The sequence below is a fragment of the Lolium rigidum genome, chromosome 6, assembly GCF_022539505.1.
Source record: "Lolium rigidum isolate FL_2022 chromosome 6, APGP_CSIRO_Lrig_0.1, whole genome shotgun sequence".
Taxonomy (NCBI): domain Eukaryota; kingdom Viridiplantae; phylum Streptophyta; class Magnoliopsida; order Poales; family Poaceae; genus Lolium; species Lolium rigidum.
The window spans coordinates 135,157,572-135,169,883 of NC_061513.1; the positions used below are offsets into that span (position 1 = coordinate 135,157,572).

The window sequence follows — 12,312 nt, forward strand, 5'->3', positions numbered from 1 at the left end:
ATCTTAAAGATTTGGTAGCAGATTGTATCTGATTTACGGATGAGAAGATTCTCACCGGCCGTGATAGATGATAATGGATTGTATGTCTGATCTACAAATGAAATTATGCCGACTGACTGGTAGAGATTGAGTATTAAATATCTTATTCAAAAATAATGAAATGCAGTGAAAACAAAGTCAACACACTAGCAGGAAAATGGTTATAGGGGCACGACTAATAGAAGCGGGCTCCAATTAGAGCACGTGACTACTATTTATAGTAGTGTGTGATAAGCAGGCAATCCACTAGTAAGGGCATTATGGCAGTGTGCGGACATGGATGACACGCGACTACTAAGTGGGGACTACATGTACAGATGATAAGAAATTTACTGCAGCAGGCCTTGATGGTGGCACCTGTATGAAGATAGTGGTAGCGTGTCCTTATTTGGCACGCAATTGGTATTTTGTGCCCATACCTAACCAACTCACTATCGTCTCTTTTTCGAGAGTGCGCATGATGCGTCAATATTGTGTATGAGACGATAAGAATAGCCTAAGCACCAATTTAAGTGTTATATATATGCTTGTTCTCTTGTCGTACTCTCTCAAAACACATAATATAGCAAAGATTTTCGTCGAATAATCGTGGGAAGCTCCTATGAAAGAGCTTCTCAAATATATCTTGGCATCTTAGAGGAGCTCGTCTTTGGGTCAGATCCACACAACAGGAAAATCATAGGGGTTAGACTATTGGCAGCGTGCTCCAGTGGCTGCGCGCGGCTAATAGCTTATTCGCAACGTGCTGGTGTATGGGCACGTTGTCACAGGCGGCTACTAACTTCTCCGCAACGTGCTGCTGTGTGGGCACACTACTATTGTGTCCCACAAAGTGGTACTACTAACAACCTTCGTGCTCTCTTTCCCTCATTCTGGATCCAAATCTGCGCGTCCGAGCCAACTCGAGCCGCCACCTTCCCAGACGCACCGCCGCCTTCATCTTCCCCGACGCGTCGCTCCCACCGCCATCTTCCTCGACGAGTCGCCGCCAACCGCCTGCGCTGCCGCCATCTTCCCCGCCATAGCCCCTATGACCGCCCGCTGCCGCCAGCTTCCCCGATCGGTCACCATCGCCGCCACGACCCCTGTGACCGCCCGCTGCTGTCGGCTTCCCCGATCAGTCGCCGTTGCCGCCACCTCCACCTCCCCCACGGTACGACATAGATTTACTTGCTATCTATATAGATTTGTTTGCTACCTATATAGATTTGTTTGCTAATTATATAGATTTCTATGCTACCTATATAGATTTGTATGCTATATATTGTATGCTAGCTATATAAATTTATATGGTACCTATATATATTTGTATGTATGGTATAATATGCTATATATATTTTGTATGATATATTTGTAATGTCTGATGATTATTTTTTTTGGCACTAATCGAGGGGTGGAGTGATCGAACCTTGTCATATGCACGAATATAAATCTTGTGCATATCGTACTTGGTTTGCTCACCCCATTTCTGCAGTTTCTGGGTCCAATATAAATATAAGGTATTATTTAAAGTTCATTTTAAATCTCTAATATTTGTCATATGACCGATCATTAGTTTTTTTGGCAGTGATTCTGGGATGGTGTCAGCGAGCCTTGTCATATGCACAAATACAAATCTTGTGCATCATACTTGGCTCGTTGACCCCATCCCGGTGATTTTTGGGTTGGATATAAATATGAGTCCTTAGTTGAAGTTTATTTTTGGGTCCAAAAGATTTGTATGTTATAGTATATGCTATAATTGTTAACATAACCCAACTGTTATGCAATGGCTTTTATATATGAATCAATGTGCAGAGTGTGGACAATATAGGTGCATGAACAAAAAGTTTGTCATACTTTTCAAAGAGGAGAATAAAACCATGTCGGTATGTTTTAGACCAATTAGTTAGTTGTCCATATATATAGTTGCATCGACTTGTATCTTTGACCTGATTGTTGTTTCTTTCGTAATTGTGTTTAGGCTATCCCATGTAGTGCAAGACGTGACTTCATGGAGCATGTACATAGAAATATTAACCAACTGGGAATTTTTGAAGTCGTCATTCAGCATAACACACTGCCCATAGCACATAGGACCTTCATTATTGAAGTCACCACTGAAGCGAACTGAACCTATTTTCACGGGCGTAGTTGGAAGGAGATGATAGAGCGCTACGGGATGGAGCCAGGGACTAAGTGTTATTTCTACTTGGATAATTTATACGGGGAGACCTTCTTCTACTAGAAACAGCGGAACACCTCCTCCTCATCTGCTGGTGAGTTCTACGACCCAAGAGATTCTGACAAAGTCGTTGTTCATTACCAACCCGTGGAGCCGGAGCCGGAGCCGGAGGAGTGATTTGGTCACTTGGCTATTGTGCTATATAATGACTTCGTCACTTGCTAGGCTTTGTAGTGTAATGATTTGGTCATTTGGCTATACATTGTGCTCAATGTAATGACTTGGTCACTTGCTTGGCATTGTAGTGCAATGATTTGGTCATTTGGCTATCTCAATGTATTTGATGTTGCATGTTAATTGATATTATATATGTCTATATACCTGTGTAACCAGGGGGAGGCATGAAGAAATAGAAGAAACCCTGGCAGCAGGTGGGATACTAGTCGGTGCCTTTTTATACCCTACAAGGTAACCTTGGTTCTGGAACACGTGGCCGTTAGATAATACCACTGGCGAGATACCAGTTGTGGACCGTGATCCGAGACTGATAGCCGAATTGGGCACTCCAGTGGTAGCCTTCTCACTACTAGTGATAGTTCTATAACGTCAAGATACAGAAATAATAAATATGGTGTGTATATTACTAAAAGTTTTAGTCATGTTCTGTTGCGAACGGAGCTAGGTAAAGGCACTCCCGCGCGTGCGCGATTTGGACCGTATAGGATCTTAGCTTGAAGCAACCTAGGACATCAAAATCCTCGCTGCTTTCATATTACTAGGTAGGAAAGCGCGGCTTACCGCGCGCTTGCCCACCTAACGGCGAGCAAGCAGATATGAAGACACATTGTAAAAAAGCTAAATTAGAGAGAATAACGTTATAATACAGTAGAAAGCAGAAGGCTCATACATAATTATGTACTAATAATACATTATATTAGGAGTTGTTTTGTACTGATCTAGAAACATAACTATATTATACAAATCATAAATCATAATACATGATATTAGAAGTAGTCATGAATATACTACAACTGTATATTATACAAAGAGCAAAAGGGGTGGCCACCTTAAGCTGTTGATTTTGTACTTGGATGCTAATTGGTAGAAGCCCAACAACAAAAAGGACCTAAGACGGTAGAAGCGCAATGTCCTTCTCTTCTATTGTTGTAGATCAAGGTTCGGGAAAGCGGAAAAAGCGTCGCTTATGCGCGCTAAAGTGCAATGCGGAGGCCTTCCGCGTCGATTGCATAAGCGCTTAAGCAGAAAAAAGCAGAAAAAAGAGGGGAAAAGCGCCGCTTATGCACGCTGAAGCGCTAACCGGAAGGCCACCACACCGATTACGCATAACACTTTCTTGAACCTTGTTGTAGATCTTTGTTAGCATTTTGCCATGATCTGTAGCTTGGCAAGCTTGTACTCTCTTGGTGTCTTGTGGCTATGCATGTCCATATATTTTAGTTCCAGTTGCAAGATGATTCTCAGCTGCACCTATTTGTTTGACTATATAGGTTGAATGGTTGATACAGACTTAGTATTAGATGAAAAAGGCTTTTCGCCATGTTCCATTCAAAAAAATGAAACAATGGTCTCCAACCCAGTTCTACTCCTTACAATGGAATATCTAAATGCCGGAAGAAAAATAATTCATCACATTTTTCAAATAGGTAGTTGGAGCAACATGTAACTTGATATCAATGTCTTGCCATCTGAAGTCTTATGTTGACCAACAGAATTGCAAAATTCGATAGACATACATAACACTATCATGGCTTGTGTAAACATAGTAGGTAGCCTTTGAATGATTTACCTGGGTTAACATAGCATCCAATATGATCTTGGCAGGAATCTGGATTGCATCATGGTAACAACCTGGCAGTGGTATAAAGAGAGGGTTTATATATAACGAAAATTAAGTCAATGTGATACAAATTGTTTAAGAGTGGTAGATTGCGAAGAAAATAAAACTGTAAGTAAGTTCAGGGGAGAAATGGTAAACAACGTGCATTTCTCCTAGAACATCTGAATCGCCGAGTGCAAGGTATCTAATTGACAATCTCAAGTAAAATCAGGTAAACTTTCTAAAGAAAGAAGCAGATCCAGACCATAATCTGCACCAACATGCATATTCTTTGCAAAGAACAGATCTACATAACATCGAATTGGATTGAAATGACATTTTTTCGTGATGGCTATAATAATGTATGGAAGTACATTTTTCCAAAAAGGGAGATTTAAACATGAAGAAAATCTCTAATAGCCTAGAGACTGTACTCCATGAAAATCAGAAAGCAAGGTATACAGTTATCTGTGTGGCATGAGATTCAAAAGCATGAGCTGATTTACCTGTAAAAGTAGCAATGCAGGGAGATCTGGAACAGTAGAGGAGATGGAGGCTGAAACCTTGGATGAATACAGCCGATCAGAAGTTAGAACTGATCAAAGAGACAAAAATAGTTCCAGCTCATACATCTCAGAACTGATGGATCACAAATTGGTTTCCAGGTGTCCACGGAGAGGTCGATTTTCAGGATATATTTTCGCAGCTGCAAGATGGTGGCATGATTCTCTATATGTGAAACAGAAAATGGAAATGATCTAGTTGAACAGAAATATTTAAAATAGTGGGAAAAAATCACAACATAACAAGAGGCGAAGCAATCCATTGTGTGGAAGTCATCAAAACTGATTCTTATCTAGAATTTTTTACCTCCTGTGCAACACCAGAATCTCAATGAACATTTTTCCTGTCAAAGGACTCTTGCGTGCATATAGCCTAACAACTAAAATATATAATCACAAAATAATCTGGCCCCAAGGGAAACAACTAAAGTAATGATTCTTGCATGTCTCTACAGAAGGACTACGGAAATCGCATTTGAACATGCAAAGATACAAACAGCGAAAAGAACATCAAGCATACTCCATTTTTATTGTTGCATAGAGATAACGGATTAAAGCTTCACATAATAAATAAGAAAATTCAGTAATATAGTGAGGTTATATTCAGCAGTACATAAGTTACCACTCCGGCTGATAACACGTCAAGCTTTGGTACATAAAGGTGCGTATAGTACCTTGGCAGCAACATAATATGACTCACGGGTCTCGGTGACTTCAAGGAAAGCTAACATGATTTTTTTTTTAAATTACATTAACTTAGATAAGGAGAAACATAAACTTGTCTCGAATTTGACCAGACACATGGGTTGATTATTTGATACATATAGTGAAGATGAATGACGTGGATATATAACATGTAATCATCGACATATGAACACTTTTAGGTACGTTCGGAGAAAAATTTCATAACATATTTACTGATATTAAAAGATGGCCTTTAGATATGCAAATTAAAATGAGATGAAGTGAAAGCGATATACCTACCCTGTCTCTAGCGCATATGTGCCAGGAATACACAATGGACATTTTGAATTTATAGATAGGAGTCATTTTTACCAAGTTCATTCACAAACACAAATGTCAGTAACGCCTTTTGGATTACGTAGACCAGCAACAAAAGTTTCATGTCAGTAATGCCTTTTGGATTACGCAGACCAGCAACATATATCAATCTAAAGTAAGATGGATCATTCAAATCAAGGTTCTGTACTTAGTACTTACCATCAGATCTACAACTCGAAAGAACTACAGCTTAGTACAAATTTTATACAACCAAAACCAAAGTGATAATCTAGTTCTAGACCATAATACTACATATGTGATATATGGTCTTCGGAAAGTTTGGTACAACTACATTTTTACTTTAAGAATATAGAGCTATTACCTCCTGAAGTTCTTCTTTAGAGAAGGTATTGAAGTCGTGCACTTCTTCTATAGATTAATATTTTGTCAGCTTCTTGTTTTGTTTGAGCAAGTGGAGTGATCTCACTTTATGGTTAAAGGAACACACTTTTTACAATAGTAAGATGCATCAAGAGTAGAGACATTACCAACCAGACAAGATGAAAGAGGATGAAAGGGACGCAGCAGATAAGACCGGGCCATGACCTCGTCATCCACACTGTCGACAGGTCGAGGAAACCGGCATAACTCAAGCTGCTGCACCTGGCCGCCGGGCCAATGAGAAGGCACCACACAAGAGGTCGTCGTCGCCGCACAGGATGCCACCGCCACGCTCGGGGTTGCGGTTGAGCTAGAAGAGGAGGCCGCTGCTGCCGCCCCGCCCCTCTTCCCGCGCTCTCCCCTTCCGCCGGTTCCCCAAAAAATTAATACCAATCTGAGAAGTAGATGGAAGTGAATAAAAAGTTAGTTTGTGCATATTACTCACATTTGCAGATTTTTACTCAAAACTGTTACGTGCTACAACATGGTATTGAACAAATACGAGCCAAAAATTGGAAAATAAATCCAGACAAACAAATTTGGCATAACCTACCTCTGACCAAAATAGGGAGGTAAAGATCCAGCAATTGCATGAGTGCAATCATACAATGTATTGTTGGTTTATATATTTGCTTTGCTAATTTCAACAAAAAAAAATCGAGAAAACGCAAAGGACCTTTGCGCTTCATTTCATTGAAAAGATAGAATAGGTTTACATCCTCCTAAGAGGTGGGTTACAAGAAACAGTTTTTACATCAGCTCTAGCGCTGAATTTCAACAAATTTTCGTATCAGCTCTAGCAAACTACATGTCAGGGGTGCAGAATAAGGGAAGGATGCAAATATCTCACTTGGTATTATTGGAAGAAACCCACCTAGCTAGGCTGGGAAAATCCAAAATCACTTTTCTCCACCTGTCTTGATAATTAAGTCACATCATTTGTTTCTATGTGCGGCCCGCTGCAGCGTAGATGTTACCATCTTTTATGCTACCATGATTTAGTATGATTCTTTTATGCTACCATGATTCTTTCATGCTAGGATTCTTCAGTATGGTACCATGATTTAGTCTATCACAAATAGCAGGTTACTAAAGAATCCAAATTTTCTTCTAAGCATCCAAGTAAGAGATGCAAAAGATAAACGAAACTAAAGCTTCCCTGTTTCCCTAAATATCAAGCCCTGTTCTTTATGAACTGAGCATCAAACACAAACAGATGAAGTCATGTAAATAATTCCCTTCCATGGCCTACTGACGACGGGTGATCCAGGCGCAGATGAGTAAGAATGGAAGGCAACCGAGGACATCGCCTCAATGGTGCTATCCAGCAGAGGCGAGGATCGCGAGCCATCACACACAACAAAGAGGTGCAGGAGCAGATGATGGAGACGGTGGATATGTGGAGAGGGTGGGATGGACATACAAGATAAGTACGGGCGCGAAAGAGCCAGACGGCTCAGCCTCCTCGTTCATCCCTGCACCGGCGCTCCTCCTGCCGAACCCCGATGAACTGCGATGAGGCCGCAGACAGGTTATCAGCACCTATCCACAAATAGCAAATTAATTTCATTCAGAAACATCAGAATTTGCAGAGAATATTCCAATATGATTCGACTGGTAACAAATTAATATTCCCAGGGGCGGAGCTCCCCTTTGGGCAAGGTATGGCAGCTGCCCTACCTTGATATTTGACAAAAAAAATCATATATATACATATCTATAGACATACAATCAGTTTGGTACAAGTTCCATCTGTTTCTGAACAACAAACAAAAGAAAAAAGAGGAAATGGGCCACGGGACCAAACTGGGCTGCTGCCTAGGCTGCCCGTGCGATGCCAGGAGCCAGGTACACCATACAATCGATCAACTGGACTACGGGATCGAACATCAGGCCTCAGCCCCCAGTAAAACCACCCGCTCGCGTGCGACGTGCTCCCAGGAAAACGACTCGCCCAGGCAGTCCCGTGCGCCCGCCTGCCTGTTCGTCTTCGACGCGAGTACGAGACTCCCTGCGCCGCCGGCCGCCCGACGCCCTGCCCTGGCGGATCCGTCTGACTCCCCCTGCCGGCCCGTATGCACATCCCAGTTTTGCAGATCACCCGGCGCAGCGGCGCCGGTGGCTAGCGCGTCTAGGTTTTCTACGAGATTTCTGATAGTTTGTTGCTGTGATTTTGTGATCGAAAGATGGACAGCAAGGGGAAGAAAACTACAGCTAAGTGTCGAAGTATGTTATTTTTGTCTTTACTTCTTTTCTATGTAGTGTCATTCAACTGATTTATATTATTTTATTGTAGGTATGTGAACAAAAGTGATATTATTGAAATATTTTTGGGTATTAAACATGTCTCAAACACAACATCTCCAGCTTTAAATTAGGCACTTCTGCAGGTTTTCGCTAAGCATGGTCAACTTATTGAAAGATTTAATGACGTGTTACATCAGGGAGGGATATTCAAAAGTTTTCGATCTTGGTGAAATTAAAAAAAGGAAGGTAGAGCTTTGCCATTACAAACTTCTAGACGGCGTTAAAGCTTTATTATCGGTACGTTTGTAGGTTCAACTTATATTTGAATATGTTGCTATTACTCCCTCTATGCCAAAATATAGTGTCTAAGATTTTTTGGAAGTCAAACCATGTGATCTTTGAGCAAGTTTGTCCCAAAAAATATTAAAATCTAGAGTATCAAATCAATTCCATTTGATTCATCATTTACCTCAAAAAAAAATCAATTCTATTTGATTCATCATGAAGTATATTTTAATATGGTATACGTTTGGTATGGTAGATATGGATAATTCTTTTAATAAACTTGGTCAAAGTTAATGAAGTTTGACTTTCGTGCAAACCAATGCGCAATATGGCAAGGAGGGAGTACCATAGTACCGAGTTACTATGTTTAACATCATATAAAATATTTACGTGTGAAGAAATTTTTTATTGTTTGCATCAATTTTTATGTTTGTAAGCTCGCCCGACCTTAATTTTTTTCCGTCATTCGCCACTGAATATTCCAATATACTTTGACTGGTGATACAATAATTGTGTAAAGCCAAGATTTAGAATATAGCATGGCTCCTCATACTAAGAAGAAATTACCTGCTCAAAAGTTCAACTGGGTGAATAAAAGGGAATGAGTTGAGAAGCATAAGCTGCATCTTTTCACTGAAGCACACGGCTAGACCAATTCTCTGTGGAATCATCTTAGCAATCTGTCCCAAATCTATTACTTTTCCATCACCTCTGATATGGATGGCATGCATATATTTCTCTTTCTTCAGTCATTTCATCAAACATGTTGTGTGCATAAGCCTAGAACAAGAGGCAGCAGCAAATCAAGCAAGCAATTGAGCAAGCACACCCATGTGAGACGAAAGATGAGGTACTCTCCTCTTTCCATTCCCGTCACTAAATCCACCTGCAATAACAGCAAAAACAATCTGTAACCCTGCGATGGCCAGATCCCAATCCACTGAAGGTAAGCAGCTACTGAAAAAAAAAATGGGGAAAGAATGATGATAAGTTAGCCTGCACCTCGTTGTATCTCGCCTCCTCGGAGGTTGTAAATCCTATTCTACCTTTTCAATGAAATGAAACGCAAAGGTCCTTTGCGTTTTCTCGAAAAAAAGAATGATGATAACAAAAAGGGGAGAAAAAATGTGGGCCTTCGTAATCCTGATTCCATTCCCACGTTGATGCTCTTACCCATGTTCCTATTTCCCATGTTTTTTTCTTCATTCTCGTGAGAGAAGAACGCCTGGAAGCAAAGGTTGGCATTCGCAAGGCACGCAGTGGCAACAAATGTAGGCAGGACGAAACGGGATCAATAAAGACGGGTGCAAGAAGTTACCTTGTTGCTGGCGATGGGCGGCAGCGAAGGCGACTCCAGGCGGCGGGGAGGGGCGAATCCCGGCTGTGGTGGCGCGATTCCGGCCGGCGGCGGTGGCGCGATTCTGGCCGGCGGCGCGGGAGACTCCAAGCAGCGGCTGCCGGGCCGCCGGCGAGACCCTCCTGGCCGCTCCAAGCGGTCTGGCATGCTCGACGCCCCACCCACGAGGCAGGCTCACCTGGATGACACGAGTCCCTCCTGGACGGCCGTCGCGACCCCGGTATGGCTCGTGGTCAGTGGAGATGCAGCCGGCCACGTTCTTGCTCGGGCATGGGTCAGAGCTGCAGCGGCGCGGGAGGAAGGAGAAAGAGACGAACGCCATCGCCGCTCGGCACCCACAAGCTCAGATCTGGCTCCTTCTAGGGTTTGTGCTGGGTCAAACCCCTGCCTCTTCCAGCCTGTGTGTGAACCACGGATCTGGAGGACTGAGGCTCCGGCAAGGGCACCTCCCCGAGCTTGGTGGTGTAGCAGTGCGTACGGCGACGCCTCGCCATCCGCCACGCGCGTACGGGCTGAGGAGGAAGGACGCAAATGAGACATGGAAAGACGATTTTACCCCTAGTGGGCATGCGAAACTACGGGCAACCACCGCGCGTTACTGTTAGGGTCTAAGCCCACATATAGCCATCTACACTGTCTCTCTGACCTCTGGGTCCCGCGGAAAGCAGGCCCAAAAATCAGTGGGGGAACCAGGATGCGGGTACATCACCAAGGTCGAAGAGAAGGGTATCTGGAACCAACGGCTCGGACCACGTGAGCAGTGTTGAGATGCCGATCCGACGGCTCACAGCACTCGATCCAGAAAACGAACGGCCAATGTTTTGACACGTCACTCGATCCGACGGCCATGATTCAAGTGCCTTGGATTGAGCTCCTAAGGTGCAGGAATGTTATCTTTAGAGCATCTCCAGCAGGCGCGCTATATCGCGGCGCGCTAAACCTCTCCCCCGCCGGACGCGCCATTTTGCAGCGCGCGTTGGCGCGGCGCAAACAAGAAACACACACAAGTATGCATCCAACAAGATCAAACAATATATAAAAATTCACATAAATTGTACCATCCAAATACAATACATTGTTCACAACAATACTTCACACCAAATACAACACGTCCAACATACAACAATACAACATGGTTTTGAGACAATACAACACATAGTTTTCAAACAAATACAACAAATGTGCAACTATTGTTGTTCATTCCAATTCCACCATTCTTCCATGAGATCTTTTTGAAGCTCATCATGTGTGTCGTTGCACCGAATGGCATGGTATGAGGCAATGAATCGGGCAATCCTATGTGCGGACCTCCTCACTTGCACGGGAACCTCCATCAAGTCGTAGTGGGTATGATCCACATATTTTCCGCGATCATCCTCTATAATCATGTTGTGCACGCAGGGCCGGCCCTAGGGGGGGCAGGAGGGGCGGCCGCCCCGGGCCCCCGATCCAAGGGGGGCCCAAATCTGGACTAGCTTAGGCATATGCAGAGGCACCGGAAGTCAAGCTGTTGCGCCGGCGCCATTAGAGCAGTTCGAGAGTTCTTCTTGTATGGTTCTGGACGAGGAGGAAGAGACACGCTATGTCTCAATCTGGGCCTTTTTTCTTCATCTAGTTGGGCCTTATTCCCGTATGATTAGTCAGGGCCCTGGCCCTTTTTGTAAATTCACTTATTCCCGTATGATTAGTTGGGCCTTAATCCCGTATGAATTAAGTGGGGTGTGTGGCCTCTATCACGTGAAAAGCGAGCATTTGCCCACATCACGTGAATCATATGTATTTCGATATTTGGTATGCCTTAATGGTCGGTTTTCCAAGCTTATTTTCTTTTGAGAACTGCATATGATGAAATTTGCATTAGAAGCAAGAGGCACATAAAGAGTTACATAGGCATGGTCGAAACTCCACATATATTGGTTCATTTTCTTTTTTATCACATGCTTGATTTTTTTAGGCTCCGATTGGTCGAGCGGTTTTTTAGCCAAAATAGTTGTAATAGTTATGGCCCGGAACTTTTGTTTGAAGTTAGCGCATGGTTCGCCGGATTTTCATCGTGCCCATTTTTTCCCAGGCGTGTTTTACCCCGGACACTACGCAACTTCCATCCGTAATTAGCGGTCACAACAAAACAACGCCACCGCTCTTTCTAGATAGGGATTTCAACCGACGATCCAATCAGGGCCTCAATGTTTGCAAACGGGGAACTTTAGGGTGTGGCTAGTTAAGACTCTAAATCTCCATCTAGTGTGTGTTGTGTCACCGAGAGGAGAGCACACCATGGCCATGGCTACCGCCACGATGTACTTCTAGGCATAGCCAACATGATAATCGGTAAGACTAATATTGGCATACTCAACATTAAAGTTGCATCTAAAAA

The 12,312-nt window shown here is 43.0% G+C and overlaps 1 protein-coding gene across 1 annotated transcript; it reads right to left on the bottom strand.

Annotated features, from left to right (window-relative positions):
- Positions 1 to 4,005: 4,005 nt before the first annotated feature.
- On the bottom strand, positions 4,006 to 10,082 carry LOC124663321. The gene is made up of 8 exons (XM_047201044.1): positions 9,897 to 10,082; positions 9,408 to 9,464; positions 9,146 to 9,303; positions 7,470 to 7,556; positions 6,154 to 6,440; positions 5,988 to 6,034; positions 4,547 to 4,746; positions 4,006 to 4,072 (listed from the first exon to the last, which is right to left on the bottom strand). Exons 1-7 carry the CDS (start codon positions 10,080 to 10,082, stop codon positions 4,630 to 4,632), a joined length of 939 nt encoding a protein of 312 aa, XP_047057000.1. The 3' UTR covers positions 4,006 to 4,072; positions 4,547 to 4,629.
- Positions 10,083 to 12,312: the final 2,230 nt, after the last annotated feature.

Coding starts and splice junctions, on each gene's coding strand:
- LOC124663321 (XM_047201044.1), bottom strand. CDS start 10,082: ATGCCAGACCGCTTGGAGCGGCCAGGAGGGTCTCGCCGGCGGCCCGGC. Junction 9,465..9,896: donor CGCCCATCGCCAGCAACAAG/GTAACTTCTTGC, acceptor CTGTTATTGCAG/GTGGATTTAGTGACGGGAAT. Junction 6,441..7,469: donor TTCGCGCCCGTACTTATCTT/GTATGTCCATCC, acceptor TCTACTTCTCAG/ATTGGTATTAATTTTTTGGG.